Source organism: Littorina saxatilis, linkage group LG1 (genome assembly GCF_037325665.1).
Source record: "Littorina saxatilis isolate snail1 linkage group LG1, US_GU_Lsax_2.0, whole genome shotgun sequence".
Taxonomy (NCBI): domain Eukaryota; kingdom Metazoa; phylum Mollusca; class Gastropoda; order Littorinimorpha; family Littorinidae; genus Littorina; species Littorina saxatilis.
In genome coordinates this window covers 52,413,161-52,434,643 of record NC_090245.1, presented here as the reverse complement: position 1 = coordinate 52,434,643, position 21,483 = coordinate 52,413,161, and the positions used below count along the sequence as shown (strand labels likewise).

General features: G+C 40.7%; 2 protein-coding genes across 7 annotated transcripts in view; one reads left to right on the top strand and one right to left on the bottom strand.

Annotated features, from left to right (window-relative positions):
* The window catches only part of LOC138973643 (chromatin assembly factor 1 subunit A-like), a 28,966-nt gene extending 24,429 nt beyond the window's left edge, over positions 1-4,537 (bottom strand). The window contains exon 1 of the mRNA XM_070346375.1: positions 4,360-4,537. Coding sequence (XP_070202476.1) covers positions 4,360-4,402 — 43 coding nt within the window. The 5' untranslated portion in view covers positions 4,403-4,537. The remainder of the gene's footprint in view (positions 1-4,359) is intronic.
* Positions 4,538-4,710: 173 nt separating this feature from the next.
* Positions 4,711-21,483, top strand: part of LOC138973599 (endophilin-A3-like) — a 37,754-nt gene continuing 20,981 nt past the window's right edge. For all 6 annotated transcript variants that reach the window (XM_070346355.1, XM_070346346.1, XM_070346337.1 and 3 more), the window contains exons 1-6: positions 4,711-4,850; positions 6,911-6,979; positions 14,898-14,970; positions 15,682-15,825; positions 16,290-16,423; positions 16,903-16,969. In XM_070346355.1, the coding sequence (XP_070202456.1) occupies positions 4,806-4,850; positions 6,911-6,979; positions 14,898-14,970; positions 15,682-15,825; positions 16,290-16,423; positions 16,903-16,969 (532 nt within the window). In that variant the 5' untranslated portion in view covers positions 4,711-4,805. The remainder of the gene's footprint in view (positions 4,851-6,910; positions 6,980-14,897; positions 14,971-15,681; positions 15,826-16,289; positions 16,424-16,902; positions 16,970-21,483) is intronic.

Genomic DNA, 21,483 nt, shown 5'->3' with positions numbered 1-21,483 from the left:
CGGACAACTGCTGAAGTAGGTAAAGGCTCGAACCAGAAGTGACAGCAACCTGAGCACTAACCAGTGAACCTACACTTCCGGCCGGAACCGGAAGCCCAGCTGACGTTGACGACTGCTGACGTAGGGTAAGGCCCAAACCGGACGTGACAGCGGCCTGTGCACTGCCGGTGAACCTACACTCCCGGCCGGAACCGGAAGCGCAGCTGCCGCGGACGACTGCTGACGTAAGGCAAGGCTCAAACCGGACGTGAACGCAGTCCGAACACTAGCCAGTGAGCCTTTTACTTCCGGCCTGAGCCGGAAGCAGCTGTCGCGGACGACTGCTGACGTAAGATGTGGGACGCACCGGACGTGACAGCAGGCTGCGCACGAGCGGAAGAACCACTGCTTCCGGCCGGAGCCGGAAGCCCAGCTGTCGCGTACAACTGCTGGTGTAAGGCGGGGTTCGGTCCGGACGTGAACGCAAGTCGCTCACTAGCCGGTGAACCCCTACTTCCTGCCAGAGCAGGAAGCCCAGCTGTCGGAACCGACTGCTGGAGTACGGAGAGGTTCTGACCCGACGTGAACGCAAGTCGCTCACTAGCAGGAGAACATCCGATTCCGGAAACCGGAAGTGCAGCTGCCGTAAACGGCTGCTGCAGACACCAACCTTGAAGTGGCCGGATCCCCGGAGGGACATGCACTGTTGCGCTACCGCAAGCGGAAGGCAACCAATGCCGGCCAGGAAGAGGAGAAGAAGATCCCCAAGGGACCGTCCAGAAACATCGCGGTGGACAGCAGCCTGGTCCGGAGAAGACCCAGCGTCTGAAGGAGAGAACGTCGCCTAACCCCCAGGCGGGGGGCAGAGCTGGCGACGAAGTCCGCCGAGGCAAACCTCGCGAACGAGGGAATCTATTTCTGGAAATAAGCAAAAGATAAGTGCAGACCCCAGAGCCCGAGACTCTGGAGCCGAAACAGACGTAAAACGACAGCCTTGGAGGCCAAAACGGACGGCAGAGAGCCAGACGGCCAATCGTCCGTAACATAAAAAACGGCACAGAACAACGTAAAAACTTGCCTAAAATTGTGCCAACATGAACGACAAAGGCGTTCTTCAAAATAAGAGGCTGCTGAGGGATAGAGCTTAGCAGGGCCCAAGCCCTAACCCTCAGCCTTAGCTCCCTCTAATTCTCATTAACGGCCAAGTAAGCACCGAGAGAAAAATAATAAAACGACTGAAACTAGCAAAGTCCGAAAGGACGCCAGCCTTTCAGAAGCCAGCAAAGAGGGCAGCTAAAACCAGTTTAGGAGCTACCAAAGGCAGCTAAACAACTAGCTATACGAAGAGTTAAGCGTCCGAGTACGGACGAAAAATCAACATAACAACAACATGCTAGCTAAAAATGGCGACCAAGGAGGAAGCCACAAGTCTGAAAATAATAAAGTCCGTACAGACACAAACATTTCAGAAGCAAGCGAGCAAAAAAGATAAGCACGTACGTAAAAGCTACCGACGGCAGCTACAAAGCAAGCTACGACAGCGTTAATAGCCCGAACACGGCTAAAACAACAGAAGCCAGCCAACGTGCTAATGCAAATGGCGACCGTGAGGAAGCCAAACAACCGCTGAAAACTTCAGAGTCCAAAGGACATGCGAAATTCACAGCAGAAACAATAAAACATACAAGAAAATATGAACGATCTCACCAGCTGCAAGCCAGCAAGAAGTAGACGGGGGCCGAGGCCGGTGGGTGCCGTAGACACAAAACCAGCCAGAGCAAAAGCGAACACAACCGTCACCCTTGAGTGATAGTAGTCGATTGAAGGGGTATCACGTGACCAGCACCATTGATGACGTAGTAGGCTACATGGGACGTAACCCAGGGTGTCAGTCATGCTGGTGCAGTCACTTTTTTTAGTTGGGGTTGCTCCCCTTATACCTAGACGGGGTAGCTTTTATCATAACCTATGCATCGAAGTGGGTCAATGCTAATCATGTGATTCGGCGTAAGAATATGTAATTATAATTCAGCTTGTGGTCCAGGGCCGGACCCAGGGGGGGGTTCCAGGGGTTCTGGAACCCCACCCCTGGAAAAAGCATGTACCTTGCTTTGAGTGTTGTTTTTTGTTTGTTTTGTTTTTAAATAAATTTTGTGTGTGTGTCTCTAACAAACAAAACAATGCATGCCCCCGGACCCCCCTAGTTTGCGCGCCTGCTTTGCAGGCGCGCGCTTGTGGCTTTGCCACTTCGCTGATTTGCCACCCCAAAAAAGGAGGAACCCCCCCCCCCTTACAACTCATTTGGTCCGGCCCTGTGGTCTATCACTCTATGACTACGTACCTAGGCACTTGTACTCGTCCACTCGCTCAACTTGCACACCATCGATAAAAAGATCAGGGGTTATAACAGGCTTCTTTCTAAAATTAATCAGCATTTCTTTTCTTTTCTTAGTATTTAAGTCTAAAAAGTTGTCCTTGCACCAAGTGTTAAAACGTTCAATTTCACCAAAATAAATGGAATCAGAATTGGATAAGTCAAGGATGGCGGAGTGGTCAGAATATTTCACAAGTGCCTCTACAATCATAATCATTTGTGTAGAGGGTAAAAAGAAAAGTACCCAGTTGGAGTGTTGCGAGCCAGTAGATGTGGATTCGGAGAGAGGACAGCGCCCCTTCAAAACGAACACACTGTGCTCTGTCTACTAAAACTTGTAAAACTGAAATATCCACAATTCAGATTGATGTCAGTCAATGACATCCTGAACTCAGGTTAAAATGAGTTCGGCTCATTCTCTCCCTGACCGGACGCGACAGTCCTATGCGAATATATATCAAAACTAGGAATAGAGAGTTATCTCCCATATGTTTTTCGCGAGCACTGATCTAAATTTGAGATCAGTGTTCGCGAGACGAAAATGATTGCAGATTGGCCGACTTCGACAGTGATCTCCGTTCTGTTCTTCACAGTTATGATAAAGACATCGTTCTAAGGTCAAAACAAGTTGAAATTTTGGGACTGCTGCCGGAAGGAGACCGTAATATATGGTTGCATCACTACAGAAAAAATCGTCTGCTTCAGCGAACGCCGAAACCAAACGGTTGATTATCATGTGACACTTTTGCCATATTTAGAGTTGCTTGCACAGTAAATACAGCTGCGAAAAAATAGCTCCCTTGAAACTGTCTTACAAATCAATTCCTTTGTAATTTAAAAATTACACAACACCATGAAATATCATTATTGACGATCGCGAATCTGCTTATATCAATAATACATTACAAAAAGCTCTAAGGCCAAAAAAAAAAAAAAGGTCTGTTTACGGTAACCCGACCGACCCTAGTTTTTTCGCGCGACCCTAAACTCATTTTTGGCATTTGGAAAAAAAAAAATCTTGTTTTTTTGGCAAAATAACGTAAAAATATGTTTTTTTGGGGAAAAAAAAAAAAAAAAAAAACAATCCCGACCTACCGACCCTATTTTTTTGGCCTATGTTACCGTAAACAGACCTATTTTTTTTTTTGGCCTAAATATGTAAAAAAAAAATCGGTTTCCTTGCCAGACAAGGAAACTCAAGGCATCCTGTCAGGGAGAGAATGAGCCGAACTCATTTTGACCTGAGTTCAGGATGAGTCAATGAGTCATGATGAGCAATTTTTATGTACCAAACTAGCAACTAGTCAGTCCTTAATGTGCAAGATTTGCTTTAGTTCAAGTTTACTGTTCAAAGTCTTGTGTTTAAATGTTAGGCTGAGCGAGGATAATATCCACTATAGTATCAGCATCAGGCGCCTGTGCTTTTCCACAGATTTCCAATGTTCTGGCAACAGACAAACATAGTTCTCATCTTTGCTCAAATACAACTTTTACAGTTTTAACAAAGGGCCTTATCAATATCATGTAGGTTCTAGAGTCTATGAGTATGACTATGATTGTGGTGACCTACAAATACAATGATAAACACACCTAAACTAAAACAGTAAAAGTGTTTCCTCAGGTGTTTTAAATATCTATTCTAAATGAAGAACCAAAGCAGCCAACTTTTATCAAACTCAAACCAAGTCTTCTCCTTATTTCTGTAAAGGAGATAGACGTGCTGCATTTGCATGGGGCCTAACCATCTGATTCTGATAGATTTATTTCCTGAAGTAAATTCAGTGCTTTAGTGTTAATGAATTTTGCCCACTTTTAGTTTTAATTGCAATGTATGTGGCAGTGACAGTAAAACCCAATCTGTTGTGACCACTTTTAGTTTCCCAAATGCTGCGTTATATCAGTTTTTAACGTCAGTTGTCGGTACAGAACTACACATTTCCAGCAGACAAAAACAAGAACGAAGAAGGGCTGACAGCAACTCCCGCAATTTTAAGTTCCATACTTACCAACAATCGGCCTTTTCTCACCGCCTACAACACACTGCGCCATAATTCCTTGAAGGCAAGTATGATTCTACACTAATTTCTGTTCTCCTATTGAGCCTAACTTTTAAGAAATCTCTAGGTGAAAAATGACTGGCAATGGAAGTCTTCGAACTAGGCGCGAAGTGCTCCCATCAACCATCCCGCTCTTTTCCGCAGAAAATAAATATGATATGGTTACAAACTTTACTTTGTTAATACATCGTATAACTCTTTTTGAAAGAAATATCGGAATGAGAATTGATAGTTAAACGAACAGATTTTGCTTTGCAAATACATAAAATAAAAATAAAATTTCTCTGCGGAGTTACATGACGTCACATGAATGTCCACCAACACAAGTGGGAGTGTGATTAGTTGGACTGTTCTAAGTGTGTGTGTGCTGGGAAGTTGAGGTGAAAGCCGGCAAAATGTCTCTCGCTGGGCTGAAAAAGCAGTTCAACAAGGCCAATCAGGTATGTAAATAATATGCTGCCTGTTTAGATGTACGATCGCTGGCCATCTTGGCAAAGAAACACTGCCAGTCACTGGAATAAAGTCTTGTGTACAGGCTGTCTAGATCTTTGTGTGTTATGTGTCACGTTCAATCCAAACACACACAAACCGCACTTTACGCATAGTCACGATGCCTATTTCGCAAGTACGAATGACAAATGCACTTCAATTTAGAGTTCGGGTTATATTATTTAGGAGGTGCATTTCTAAATTATTCAAACAGCTTCAGAATCACTGTAAATGTTTTGAATCCAGGAACTGAAATGAGACAGAAATTGTGTCTTGAAGAGCTGAGCACTGAGTGACTTCTTCCTTTTCAGTTTAACTGTCTTGTGTGGACCTTCCACTTCCTGACAGTGTGAACATTTATATGAGTAAGATACTGTGGACCCTCCCCCCCCCCCCCCCCCCCCATCAGATAAACAAAATCAGGGCTTGAAAAGGAGGGAGTCTGAAATGGGGGGTAAATTTTAAGAAGTTCCAAACAGAAATCTGAGAAATCAGGCTATTAACAGGGATGGAGTCTTGAATTGGGGGGTGGCAGAGTGGGGATGGTCCTGAAAGGGGGGCTCCACTGCATGTATTGATTTTTGCATCTATATGCAGTAAAACATACAGAGCTACCACACTTCCCTCTTCCACCCCCACCCCTCCAAGATCTTGTATGTAATAGGTCCCAGAAATAGACTGGTGTAAGATACCGCACAGATGCAGTAATACTAATACTTATAGCTAGATCATAATCTGCACCTTAAAGATTATGTTTCTGTTGATAAAACACTAAGTGAAAAGGTTTTTTTTAAAATAATTTCCTTTGCTGTCAATTACTAATTAGACTTGTCCTCATACAATGTGAATTACTCTCTCTCTCTCTCTTTCTCTCTCTTATTCTGTTACCCTCGTAGAATAAAAGAATTGTCATTGTCTCTCTCTCTCTGTCTATCAGCGGTACTTTAGTTTTACAAATCATGAAGTCCATTGGATTTAGAAATCCCTTCTGCAGGATGTGGTACCATACCACCAAAATGTGAGGAAATGGCATCTTACTGTAGCGTTCAACCTGATAACACAGGAGAACTAGACTAGAAACTGTGACAAAGTGTAGGTTTCAACTTTCATGCCAGGTCATCCAGAAGATGCTGTGCTGTCAAATTTCTCTGAGAAAATAACTAGTCTTGTTTGATACTGCATAGGTCAGCCTGACACCAAGGGCGAGAAACTGACAGTGACACACATAGGTTGAAAACTCTCTTATGGCACACTAGTATGCTAGCAGTAGCCAAGTGTAGTGTATAGAAACGTCAATTGAGAAACAGCGTTGTGATTTGTTTCTTGCTGAAACTGCCCGAGTTCTATACAGGCAGTTGCATACCAAGCAGCTTGGTACAGTGGTACCTGGAATGAAACTTGAAAGGACACCAATAGGACCAAAACTATCCAAACATTGCATGTGGCCTTTCATAACAGGTAAACTACGGTCAAATTTATATTAATTCAGACAAAGGGACTACAGAAAATGTCATTTACTTGGGGAGGTGTCTGTTCATGAGAGGAGCCTCACATCACAGGTACCACTGTACAAGATTAAGTTACTCAACTTACTGTAAGGCCAAAAAAAAAGGTGTGGTTACGGTAACATAGCCAAAAAAATAGGGTAGGAAGGTAGGCAATCACTTTTTTTTTTTTTACTTTTTTTTTCTAATGTGTACAAATTAAACCTACTTGACAGGGAAATAAGTGTGCGACTCGGGCGCTTTTGCTTTCATTGCGTTTTCTGCACTCGTTTACTTGGTTTTTTTGTGGTTTTTTTGACAAATGTAATAAAAAGTTATAGGGTCGGCCCCCAAAAATAGGGTAGGTCGGGTTACCGTAACCACACCTATTTTTTTTTTAGGCCTAAGTGCTATGGTGGTACTGGTAGGAATTTTACAATTCTGCAGCAGTTAGTAGTTAAGACTTTTGGGGGCTTGTTTGGTCCAAGTTTGTCTTTGATTTAATTTTCTTTTCTTTATTTCAACAGTACATGAGTGAAAAGATTGGAGGAGCCAAAGGTACAGAGCTGGATGATGAATTCACTGAAATGGAAAAGGTATGTTATGATCACTTGGTGCAGCTGTAAATTTGTTTGTAGTCTTTCTGCTATTCTGTCAGTTTAATTTACCTGTTCAATGTTTTACATTACTATACATTTCTATTAGTACTACCCCCCCCCCCCCCCCTTTTTGACTCACATGCGAAGCAAAAGTGAGTCTATGTACTCACCCGAGTCATCCGTGCGTCCGTCCGTCCGGAAAACTTTAACGTTGGATATTTCTTGGACACTATTAGTATTAAGTCTATCAACACCTGATGTGGCCTGATGGTGTATGGTTACAAGATCTCAAAAAACATGTGCGGCAACTTGACTTCACTTCAAGGTCACAGGGGCCGTAATTGTTGTCTTAAAAACGACCATTTTTCACATTTTCGCATTATTTCTGAAGTTATCGAGAATGGCAACCTTAGCTATGTATGCTAAACAGGGCAATGTAAGCCCTATCTTTGGACACCAGTTTGGTTGACCTTGCGTCAAGGTCGCAAGGGTCCTTTAAAGTTGGATTGTATACATATTTTGAAGTGACCTTGACCCTGAACTATGGAAGATAACTGTTTCAAACTTAAAAATTATGTGGGGCACATGTTATGCTTTCATCATGAGACACATTTGGTCACATATGATCAAGGTCACTTTGACCCTTATGAAATGTGACCAAAATATGGTAGTGAACCACTAAAAGTGACCATATCTCATGGTAGAAAGAGCCAATAAGCACCATTGTACTTCCTATGTCTTGAATTAACAGCTTTGTGTTGCATGACCTTGGATGACCTTGGGTCAAGGTCACATGAATTTTGGTAGGAAAAAATGTGTAAAGCAGTTCTTAGTGTATGATGTCATTGCTAGGTTTGGTTATTTGACCTTGACCCTGAAGGTCAAGGTCATGTAAAGGTCAAGCATGTGAGTCGTATGGGCTTTGCCCTTCTTGTTTGTTTGTTTGTTTAACTGTCCACCCTCGAAAGTACCAGTTATCCATACAAAATAAAAGAACAATTAAAGAAAAGTAAATGTGTGTGTGAAATGATGTCATCTCGCGGATAAGCTATTGCTGTTTAGACAATCCACTCTAGTATACTAGGGAAGAAAGTTAACAAAGCCATGTGGATTAAGCTTAATGTTCTAGTTTGTAAGTTAAGCAGTTGAGATGTGTATAGATGTTAATTGTTAAATTGACCGGTATGTGTTTGACCTTGTAGTTATAGAGTGTGCCTTGGCAGTTGTAACCTTCTTCAGCTGCTGCTTTAGAAAGTTGCAGTTGTTGTTGAGTGTACCAGTGCTCAACACTCGCATGGCCAGCTGATAGTGATAGTGAACAATACACATGAACTTGATGAAGATCTATGTGAGCGGCCATTTTCAATCACCCGCTGTGTACACAAGCATCAGTGGTGAAGGGATGTATAGGGCTGCTGTTTGAGGAGGTAGCCATGGAATTGGAAGTAAATGACAACATTATGATCACTGCTGATCATACAATACATGATCGGTCATTCCCACACAAAACATATATGAACAGCTAATAAAGTGATAGTGTTGTTCCCAGACACAGAGGACAATAGGCCACTTGAACCTGGATTCAAAATATATATCGGTCAAAATGTCCTGGCTGCAAAAAAAGTGTTGTGTTAGAAGACATCCTAAGCATCAAAGCTATGAGACATTCGACCGTCCAGAGGTCACAACAATTAGTGAATTCAAAAACATTATGCGCAATTGACCCAAGACCGAGGCCTGAGAACAACACTGTGCTCAAGATTATACTATGCCACTGGCATTTGCAAGAACATTGGCCCAGGACCAGCTTTTGAAAGTGACTTTTGCACTGATAGGTTCTTCAGACATCTATCTATAAGTATAATCTTTTACTTCTAGGTCTTGAGTATGTCATTTGAGAGATTTCATTTAGATAAATCAACAAGTGCATGGATAAGATGCTCACAAATCCGGATGACGTAAGATATTAGCAACAATTAAGTGTTTATTTTTTGTTTTAGGAAGAGAGTCAATATTATTATGCCTTGTTAATGTTAAGGAAGTGTTTGATTATCTTTAATAAGTCAACTCAGTCAGGATAGAGTTTGAGTGCTATTTACTGAAGAGATAACCGTATTCATTGAGCATCATGAAGTTAACCTAGCTATGATGACACTGCTAGCTGATACTGGCTCTGTGGCTCTACATGTACTTGATAAAGTGCTTATGTTCTTTTGGATGACACAAGCACAGATTATGCAACACATTTCATGAACTTGACACATTGTAGACTGTATTCAGGCCTGTATATATATTCTAAAAGAGATTTGAGTTTCCTGTTTGTAAAAGTCGTACAATACACTGAGGTCACTTTAAAAAACAACTTGAGTAAATACCCTTTGTATTCTCAATTGTAGAAAAGGCATGTCAGACTTCTTCTTATCTACAAGTACAATGCCTTACTAACATTTTTAGTCAAAAGATTCACACATCAGGGTAGAAAAATAATGTTTTTCCTGCAGTGGAATCTGTCTGCGCAATTTTGGTAGAACTACAGTAAACGAATGAATTAATTCGGTGCTGTTTTAGGTGTAACATACACACCTGTGCTGCATCTGTCATTACCTGTTGATCAGACATCATGTTGTTCGAGACATGCTTCAGTTTTGCATAGGAGATGTATGCAGTGACTTCTTGCTGTGAAAATCTTATTTGTGTTCAGCAGTTCATTTGGATACATGTGTCTGAGCCAAATGCTCTTTGGTGCTGTGTTGGGAATTCAGCCCAGGCATGCATGTGTTCAAATGTTGCACCCTCAAAGTCAAGAAAGATAGGCGATGTCCGAGGATTCACACCAATCACTGTGTGCATCATTTGTAAGTTTGTCACTGCTGCATGCAGTAAAACTGCTGGCAGTAACAGAACGATGCTGCAGAATAAGGCCCCAAAAAAAAATAGGTCTGTTTACGGTAACCCGACCGACCCTATTTTTTTCGCGCGACCCTAGACTTTTTTTTGGCATTTGGGGAAAAAAAATCTTTTGGTTTTTTTTTTGCAAAATAACGTAAAAATATGGTTTTTTGGAGAGAAAAAAAAAATCCCGACCTACCGACCCTATTTTTTTGGCCTATGTTACCGTAAACAGACCTATTTTTTTTTTTGGCCTAACCATACTTTTTATATCAGTGTTAATCAATGCTACCAAAAAAGCCACAGGTTAGATAAGTGTGCATCATGCGTACATTGGCCGCAACTAATCATCACATTAACTGAGTTGAGGGATGTCAGGATGTCACACTTTTCTGACCTACCTGCAGAGTTAATTAATGCTTGCACATTTGACCTCTGGCGAGTGATGGATGATTGAATCTCTTGATCTGTAAAGTTTTAGACTAGTGTCACATGTATGTAAATATATGGTCAGGAATCTGTCAAGGTGTCCAAATGCAAAAATCCTGTTCTGGATACTTTTATTACTTTGTATTTTATTCTGTTTTTAAATGACTACAATATAAACAATACAGTTATGAAGTATTCCTCATGCAGATTCTATCCATACCAAATTTATGTCTGTCAGTCGTCTGGATGCTGAGAAAATTGACTTTGTTCAAGAAAAAAAGCACCTTTTTGGGCACACAAGGCGTTACGCGAAACGCATGGTACATTGGGCATTGAATAACCAAGTTACTGATATTAGGGTATCATCTCAATCTAATTTTTAATAGGTCCAGAAATGGATGGAGAAACATATGTTAGATTAATGAAAGTTTGATCTGAACATAGGTTTTGGATTTTGAACGTTCTTTTTTAGCTGGTCAGTACGTTACATTTGGTGTAAATAATCATGAAAAAAGGGAAACTATCTTAAAAAAAAAAATGTTTCTGGTCAAACTTACTTAAAAATCATTGCAGAGGAAAGTCATTAGGTAGGATGATTGTATTTTTTTTTAAATTGAGCGAAAAAGTTGTGTTTGATGTAATTTAATTGTACTTCTGGCGGGGATATAGCTCAGTCGGTAGCGCGCTGGATTTGTATCCAGTTGGCCGCTGTCAGCGTGAGTTCGTCCCCACGTTCGGCGAGAGATTTATTTCTCAGAGTCAACTTTGTGTGCAGACTCTCCTCGGTAACACCCCCGTGTGTACACGCAAGCACAAGACCAAGTGCGCACGAAAAAGATCCTGTAATCCATGTCAGAGTTCGGTGGGTTATAGAAACACGAAAATACCCAGCATGCTTCCCCCGAAAGCGGCGTATGGCTGCCTAAATGGCGGGGTCAAAACGGTCATACACATAAAATTCCACTCGTGCAAAAAATACACGTAGTGTACGTGGGAGTTTCAGCCCACGAACGCAGAAGAAGAATTGTACTTCTAAGTTAAAAATATGCGTTTGGTGTAAATGAAATTGTATCTACTTGCCCAAACAAGTTTTGTCACAGTCTTTAAATAATGCCATAATACACAAAAGTGTGTGTTTTCTTATACCTCAGACACCTGGTAGTTAAACTATGGTCACAGGATTCCTAGTGCTTGCACCTGTTGGCTTGTAGAGAGACTTAAGTGGAGTACCAACCTGACTATTCTATCGTGAAAAGGATTTGTTATGATTTCTTGTTTGTAACTAAAAAAACTGCAGACCAAAATAGTGAGAGAGTGATTTGATACACCGCTGACCGTGCTTTTTTCAAATTAAGTAATAACCTGATGATTGAGGTTATGGTTTGCAAAACAAATGACATGAAAATTTACTGGAACCTTTTCTGCACTTAAGTGAGGCCAAAGTTACAATTCAATATTTACCTATTTACACTGTTTTTAAAACAATGAAATTCTCTATGGAAGTGCAGAACACATTGTTTTTCATTTGGTTCTTTAGGTTTAGTTTTCACTAACATTGCATTTGATGATAATTGATGTAATACAGTCAAACTTAAGTGTATGAACTTAGCAATAGCTATTGATGTGATGCAAAAAATGGTCAACAATTTATTTTCTGGTATTTTCAGGTTAAAATTTTTTTTTTAAATACTGTGAATTAAATCGTTTGAAGTTTTTCCTTAAGCACATCTTTTTATGTGGTATCTGTGGCATGCTTCCCAGATGTGATTACATACAGATCAATAGGAAGCAGGTGTTTCTGGCCATGAGCAAAATGACTTGCCTTTCAATCATCAATTATTACTCTATCTCCATAAAAGAACAAATACATGTGTGGAAAGAACTTGCTTGCTGGCACTGTGGCAGAAAAATAAAACGATAGGGTAGGGGACGCCTTGTGGTCTTGGAACTGATGACAAGCAAAACATTTGAATCACTGTTGGAAAGATTTTACTTGGTTAGTTAGCCTTCATGAAAATGTAGCATTGCTGTGCTTGTCATTTGGAAGCCATGTGCGCTGTGTCCTTGCACTGTAAGAACTCCCTGACTGCTGAAGAGAGCTGGCGGCACGGACTTGACACCAGTAGCTGCCTTAGCTAAGCGCTTGCTTCCTCTCTGATCAATACCGGCCTTGCTCTCACTGCAAGGCTCAAGAGCTGGGGGAGGAGGAGGGGGAGGATAGTAACCTCCTCCCAACCCCTTCCTCAGCAGATTTCAAGCCCCACAGCAGTGATGGTGGTGGACTTAGCGTGAGGTTTATGGTGGGCTAGTCACTGGCTGTGACTGTTTCGCCCTCTAGGTATGTGTGTCTGCTTCTGCCAGGCACGGTGCCAGACCTTGGCAATGTCCCTTCTAACTGGGTTATATGCTTTTGCTGCTGATTGACTTGATCACTTTATCTGTAAAATGGTCAGACCTGCTGCATATCTGATTGAAATGTCTTGTTTCACAGTAAAACTGCGCTGACTCTAAGTGTCAGCGCTATTTGTTGTAAATATGAGCATGATAATGAGCTGAGCTTTACATTAAAATTGCCAAGTAATGTCTGGTTAATATGAACAGAATGCCAGCTTCACACAATGTTTTCCCTGCACACTCACAGGTGAGAACGCACACACACACAGATTGTCAGTTCTTCCTCTTTGTTTGGTGTGTCAATACAATGTCAAAACGGTGGATCCAGGTGCATTATTAGTCTTAATGGCCATGGGCATTGTGAACGAATTTTTCCCGTATTTTCCTTGTTGCTACACACCTTAACTGATGTGTTTTGAAATAAATTAACAGTAGCTTTACACAAACCCAAAGAATCATTGTTTAGAAATCTTAGTAGCTATGGTAGAGACCTGTTTACACACACTTGGAAGCCAGTACCTAATACTGGGAAGGTGGTTTGTAAAAAAGAAGAAAGTTATTCTGCTAAAATATTTTGAGAGGGGTGTAATGTTGTAAGTGCTCTGCACTCTGCCTTACAAGCCCTTGGTAAACCAGAATAACAATGGTGACTGCACAGGATAAAGAGAAACAAAATGACCAACAAATATTGTTCTAATGTTTTTTGCAAAGGAGACAAGAAATACTGTACTCAGCGGGCGGGGATGTAGCTCAGTCGGTAGCACGCTAGATTTGTATCCAGTTGGCCGCTGTCAGCGTGAGTTCGTCCCCACGTTCGGCGAGAGATTTATTTCTCAGAGTCAACTTTGTGTGCAGACTCTCCTCGGTGTCCGAACACCCCCGTGTGTACACGCAAGCACAAGACCAAGTGCGCACGAATAAGATCCTGTAATCCATGTCAGAGTTCGATGGGTTATAGAAACACGAAAATACCCAGCATGCTTCCTCCGAAAGCGGCGTATGGCTGCCTAAATGGCGGGGTAAAAACGGTCATACACGTAAAAGCCGTGTGAGTTTCAGCCCATGAACGAACAAACAAAACAAACTGTACTCAGCAGTGTTGTCTCCTTTATCAGAGAACTAGTGACTTAGAAATAGTTTGTTTGTATAAACAGTGTGTTTCATGGCAGGCTCAACAGTTTCTATGACTTTGAGATGATCTTTTGTGGTGTGGATATTATGTCTTTTTTCTGTCATAGTGATTGTGAGGTTGAATTTTTCTGCATGACACCATCAGACTGTATAAAATGGCCTGCTGGTCTAAAAGGCGTATTTTGCATGGCAGTTGGTACTGACCTTATGACAATGAGTAATCTTACAGATGGCCTGTTGGTCTGACCTGCACATTTGTCATGGCACTAAACGAGAGAGGGGCCTGTTGGTGTCAGTAGGAACACTATTAATCCCCCAGGGAGTGTGGACATGCTACCGCTCCCATGAAGTCCAGGGCAGGATTTGACCATGGCAAACCCCACAGGTTGTCACAGCCAGCAACGTGCATCATTCACCCTGCACGCTTCTCTGAGTTTGCTGCTGCTTTAGACGGCATGGGCTGCGCAAACAGCAGTACCCACAAGATGTGTTTGAGAGCTGTCCGCAACTCTGTGCCCCCCTCCGCCCCCCTCCGTTAGCTCCCCTCTGGCTGCAAGTACCTTTCCTCACAAAGCTGACAACTCTGTTCTCAACTGACATCTCCCTTGTCTCCCCCCTCCTGCTCTCCCTCTCACCGAGTGCCCCCCCTTTTTACCGACTCTGTACTTGCAGTCTCTATATTTGTGTATTTGTGTGGTAATTATTCTTGTAACATGCAACAAGAAGACTTGAACTTGCCCAAGCTGGTGGGGAGTGTTCTAATTATTGATCTGTATTCTCTCCAGGCTTTTATTTTTGGTGGCGTGGAGATTCGGGGAGGGGCTGGAAAAGAGGAAGGGAGGGGGTCCTAAAACACAATTGATGAATTTATTCAGGTGTTTTTCTCTGTAGCTTGACTTTTTCTTCCATTTTTTTCTCATGAGGGAAGCTGAAAAGGAAATTGCACTGACAATGCCAAACAGAGTTATAAACCAAAAAAAGCAGTCACGGTTGTGATGGAGAATTCCCATGTGTACAAAATGTTTACTTTAACACCAAAAATGTTCAACGTACAAACTTTGTGTTTTTGCAGAAAATTGACGTGATGGGGAGACTGGTGGATGATCTGATTTTGAAAACACATGAGTTCCTTCAGCCTAACCCAGGTATGTTGTTTTGATAAACCTTGATCCTTTAGATACTGTAAAGATTACAACAACAAAAAATAAGAGAGGGAATACAGATAGGATGATTGTCAATAAGGAAGTTGAAACTATTGCTGGCAATAACCATTTCTTTCTGCTATTGATTATTTTCTAAAACATGCAGTTTTACCACTATCTCATGCGAGCAGTTTCTGCACAAACAAACATCAGTTATTGAGTGCTTAGTTGAGCAACAATATGGAGAAACTTTTGAAGGGATGTTATCTTGTACATCTTATCATTTTAGCACTTGTTCAGACGTTGTCATGAGCTTGATTATTCTTTAACACTTTCTACCCCACCTATGTTGACCAAGTTTTTTTTAGCCGAGACCAGCTGTGCTGCAGCAGGTCACTTAGAATTGTAGTAACTGCGCAGAAACTGTGTATCAACATGCTGGAATGCAGGCGTTAGATCGACGTTACAGGAAGCGACTGAAGTGACTGTGTGTACGGATATATCCGTACCAGATCAGATAGAGCCATATGAGTGGGTACGAATATATATATATCCGTACCTGGGAGACAATGAGTTAAATATGCAAAGCTGTGTCAGTCATTCAGTCCTTATTTTGTAAATAAAGAAGGAATCTTATATCTTCTTTAGACTGTAACACTTAGTCATACAGTGTCTTAGTTAAATACTTGACGGTTATGCTGTTTCTGTGCACAGCGTCTCGTGCAAAGATGCAGACGATGAACACAATATCCAAGATGCGCGGCCAGTCAAAAATTGGCATGTACCCACAACCTGAGGGAAATCTAGGAGAATACATGATCAAGGATGGAAGAGACCTTGGTGACGACAGTGTATTTGGTAAGGAATCCATTCTTTGTGCAAACTTACTCTTGTGTCGTGATTGGTGAGTAGTATGTGCTTCAACAGTGATGTCTTTCTGTTTTTTGTTTGTGGTGGTGGGGTGAGTGTGAATGTGCTTTTATGAGGATTCGAGTGAACATCAATAAATCCATATGAGCCTTATATCGCGCGTATTCCGTGGCTACAGTTCTAAGCGCAGGGATTTTTTTTTTTTAATGCAATTTATATCGCGCACATATTCAAGGCGCAGGGATTTATTTATGAACATGCCTGATATTAAGTTTTATGAACATGCCTGATATTAAGTTACACATCCGTTTTTCCAGACATTATGAAACGGTACAAGTATGTATCTGGAACCTTCTTTCAGATCATCTGTCTTTCTTTCTGTATTTCCCGAGTGTATGATGCAGATTCTCACAGAAGCATGGATTGAAGCTGCTTTATTTTGTGGGTTACAGGACAGGCCCTGCAGGAAGCTGGGGAATCGTTCAAACACCTGGCGGAGATCAAGTACAACCTGGAGGATAACGTCAAGCAGAACTTCATCGATCCCTTACAACAGATGCAGAACAAGGATCTGAAAGAAGTCAATGTAAGTAGGCGTGACTATTTTCCGCCAGTGAGCTGCATTTTAAAGTTCCAGAGACAATTGTGGCGATCTCCAAATTGCAGGATATTGCAGGGCATACCTGTAAGTTGTAACTAAAAATGTAAGGCTTTTATGCATTTTGCATATCTGATACAGAGTAAGTGGCTCTTTATATGGGCGACTTTCACACACAAGGTCATTGTCATGCTGAGAACGGTTGAGGGGTGGGGGTGGCTTGGAGTAAAGGCTTCAGTTTTAATGATACATGCTTCATATTCAGGTATTTCTACTCTTCTTGTGTAATGGATAAAAATACACTACTAATAGAATTTTGTTGTTGTTTCTGTTTCCCTTTTCCCCTAAAACTGACAAGTTATTAAGCTTTCAATAATAAGAATTTGAACCGTATAGTTTGGAATCTATGGTTTTATGATCTGATATTCATATAAATGTGTCCATTCTTATTTCTGTATGTCTCATAGCATTACAGAAAGAAGCTGTCAGGAAGGAGGTTAGATTACGACTGCAAGCGCAGAAAAAAAGAAAAAGGTAAGCTGGTTGTTGTCTGTCTAGAAAGGTTGAAGCCATATTTGTTTCACATACAACTGTAAACTGTACTTGCTGTATAAAATTAATGTGTGTATTTCTGGGATGGTTTGTGTTTGTGTGTGTTCTAGGCTATCACTAGCATCTGTGGTGTGCATCTATCAAGTTGATATATTTGTCCACACACAATATGCGCAACATATTTTGAAGCCAATATTTTTGTCTGTGTTTATGTATAGCAGAGGAAAATGTTGCTAACTCCTAATCAGAAGACTACTTGTTTAGTTAAAGTCTGTTTTTCCTTATCAAGTGAAGAAAACTTTCCTCATTTGTACATTCTTTTTTCTTCTGCTGTGCTGATGCTAACTTCATGTACTGTACGGCAGAATTAAACATCTTGTTCTTTCCGTGTATGTTATCGTCTTGCTGTGAATTAATGTTACTGTGTCATCCTCTTTAGATTGTGTATTGGCCTTTACACTGTGACATCTTACAGTTGACTGTTTTCTCTTACCTTTTGTTATTACTCGTAGATCTACTGTATATTGTTCCGACGTGTGTGTACAGACAGCATATCATGAGAAGTGTCTGTACGTGGGTGAAAGAACTAAAATTGTGAAAAAGACTTTCTGTTTTCTTTTCCTGACTTACCTAAGAATGTACACTTAAAGGCATATGTACGCGCTCCCGTGTTTACAAAGTGTAGTTTGCCCATAATCGATGTCAAACGCACCATAAGACCATATAATGACGATATGTCACCATGCGCGGACCATAATACATGCATTACAGCTTGTTCTAGCCTCTGAAAAAGTGAGGATGTCAACAAAGCCGTGGTGTTAGCTCCCTTGCATCAACATTACATGTGTTGCCAAATCTATAAATAGGACGATCCAGATCAAAATGAAAATTAACATATCTCAACATTGAAGGGGTCCTAGACCACAATATTTTGCAGGGAACTTAATTTAGCATGTCTCCAGCTGTTGGTAAAGCAATTAGCGTGTATAGTCATCGAGTACATATGGCTTTAAAGGACAGTGGAACCCCCTTTTAAGACTCCCCCTTTTTTAAGACCTTTATTTGTTAGATTTCCTGGTGATAGCCTCTGTAAGTTAACCTCCATTTTAAGACTCCCTCCCTTTGAAGAACTGATTCTTCATTTGTTTAGGCCTTAATTAGGACGGTTCCACTCTATGTGTTTTGTTTCTTCCTTTGATGTGTCGGTCTTCTTTTAGCATGTTGAACCCTGTTCAAATGACTGTAGCAGACCCTGTGCTGGCCTTTGTACGTTTGGTCTTATGTATTCCTCTGTTGGTCCATAGTTCTCCCCGTCTTGTGGATTATATGTGTTTGTTACTGTTGTCTGTCAGGAAGTGTTATTTTTGTGGTTTCACTAACACCAACATGTTTGTGGTTGAAAGGATGCTTGTGTGCACACACGTAGAAAGAAGCAAGCGAGAGTACATTCATTTTACAGGGGCTATGTATGAAGCTAAATACATGTCCGATTTTGTACAGGCATGGTGTTTTTGACCATTCTGACAGTTAAAACAATGTTAAAATAATGTCTAGTAACTCAGAATAATGTAAAGTCAAGAACATAACAGGAACTGATTACAGGTGCTTATAAAGTCAAGACGGATGACTCTAAAAGAGCCAGCAGTTACAATTTATCACCAAATGATGTCAAGTAACAACAAAAAGCAAATTAAAGCCAAGAATCTGATAGGGGCTGATTACAAGTGCTAGTGCTGTTAGATAAACTCAAGAAGGGCCAGCAAATAAATATTCCGCCCCCCCCACCCACCCCTCAAAAAAAAAATTATTATGAAAAAACAGTGACAGTGTCGTAGATGAGACACAAAGTAGTCCCATCTTTCAAGCAAAGCTGCAATGCGCTACGATTAATAAGCGTGTTTTTTTTGCAGACATTCACTGTGTTTTGCTGTGTGATCAAATGTCAGGCTTCAGTGAAGGGCCGGTGTGACATGCTGGTTATTTAACATTAGGATGGTAACAGCTGGGGAGGACAGTCCAATGACAGGTTTGGCTTATTGCCAGGCTCATCCTTACATGCACACCTCCTCTTCCCTGCTCCTGCCCCCCCCCCCCCCCCCTTTTTTGTTCCAGGCTTTTTGATTTAGGTACCCACCTTGGTGGAGGACATTAACAGATGAATAGTTGGGTCAGCAGGCCTGAGTACAGAATCTTTCAGGTCAAGTTTAGGACTAATTCTTAATCTTAAAAAAAAAATGTTTTATTCAAATAAATAACAACAATTAACAATATCTCATACAATGAATTAAATACAACTTATCGAGTACAACAAGCTAATTTTTTTAACGTTTTGTTCTAAGCTTATGTCATACCTTTAGTGTAAACCATAATAGGTGTAAGGCTGACTTTGTGGTGAAAATTGAAAAGATAAGGGACACACACCCACACGCATGCATACTCAGAAGTGCAGCTCATGGGGTTTGTTTCTATTCCTTAGCAATAGCTGCTAGTTATCAGTAACATGCAGTTCTCCTCCTGTCACAAACTAATACAATTATTGATCCAGTATTTGTGAGCTGGACATTTATGTTTTGGAAATATATTGTTAAATATAACCTTCATGGTTAAAAACGACGTTAAGCTTTGCTTACCACCAGGTGTTTACTGCTAAAAACATATTGATCCAGTATTTGTGAGCTGATTTATGTTTTGGAAATATATTGTTAAATATAACCTTCATGGTTAAAAACGACGTTAAACACCAAATAAAGAAAGAAAGAAAGAAATATATTGTTAAAGCTCTATTAAAATGATTCACATACATTACAGGGCTATAGTTTACAACACATGTCGCACATACATTTTAAAAGCACATGCAGACAGAAAAGGTTACCTTGCCTACTTTCATTGCCATTATATCATTACAGTCTTTAATACCATGTTATCAAATAGTTCATTATTACTATTACATGGCTGCAACTCTGCCGGCTACACGCCGGCAGCCGGTTTTTGGTTTCAGGAGAGGTTTTTTTTGGCATTTTAAATACTAAAAAAGCTGGACCCCAACTTTTGCCGGTTTTTGGAATTTTCCAGGTTGCACCCATGCTATTATGTACTGGGCATAATTACAGTTGCATCTGTGTTGAAAAACAATATGTTGCGTTCTCAGCAGACTTTGACTATTCTTGTAGTCCTTAATTTTCTTTAGTATGTCTTTGAGTTTCTTTTGTTGTTGTTGTTATGTCTTATGTTGAAAACCCAAACTGCTGTATCATTCTGCTAATACTTCTTTCTTTTCATTCTTGATTGACAGGAGGTAAGCCAATCTTTTTAATTTGGTTATGGGTTATGTAGATCCTGCCCCTCAGTGCGGGTAGTTTTCTTTTTTGTTTGTCTTTAAATATTGTTCCGTTTGTTGCCTTTCAGTGTCTTTGCACGAAATGCTTCAACTATTGCTGATTTCATCAATCTTTTTTTTACTGGAGTCACATTTAAAACATAGCACAAAAGAATAAAAGATACGGTCAGGCTCAAAGACTCACAGCATCTATACAGAAGTAGTAACATTTTGTATAAATCCAGTAGTTTAAGAATTGCATAAGTACCGGTACATGTATAACATTACTATTAGACACTCTAACAAGTGCTGACCAGCTGCACAATAGGTTTATCTGTACTTTGTGTTGTTGTGACATACTAACAGTGCATGTTGTGGACGTCAGTTTATATTTGTTGGAGTTTTAGTTAGTTTTACCGAAGCTACAGGAAAAGGATATTAAGGTATATAGCCTTGTGAGGTTACCCTCATGGACATTTTGGTGGTTTTCTCCCTGGGGATATGACACATCAAGAGAAAACAAGTTGGGAGGGGGGGGGGGGGGGGCAATGTGGGACTATATACCATTATGATGAGCAGAATATGCATATATTGCAGTAAGATGTGAAACATTGTGGGTGGGTTAAAAGCCACCAGTTCAGCTACATTAAAATGAAAATTGACATGAGGATATTATGTATGGTGGCAACTTTTGAAATTAAGTGGGGGGGGGGGGGGGGGGTGGATTGAATTACAGCAGCAACTGCTTGTGGGGAGAAGGAATTAACTTCTCTTGCCTTCAAACGAAGAACATTAGTGAATTAAAACTTTCAGTTGTCTGGAAAATAGATTTAAAAAAATGTCATATTGGTAGTTGGGAGTTTAAAGGGATTACAACTTCCACTTATGATTTTTTGGGAAGGAGAGAGGTAACAAGGTTTAAGGTTCATTCTAAACAAGATTTGTATCAGGTCATTATCATCAGAAACTGTTGTATTCCACATTGTTTAATATTTGTGGCAGAAATCTACTTCTGTCTGCATGAATTGAATAGAATGTAGTTTAAGAACAATCTTTGGGAGTGCATTCTCACCTTCTGTGCAGTTATAAGCTACTGTAATTACTCCCAATGTTTAACTTTAAAGTGCTCAGTACTTGTACAGTCAGCTTTCTCATGCTTTTGTATTTGTTTGTTGTCATA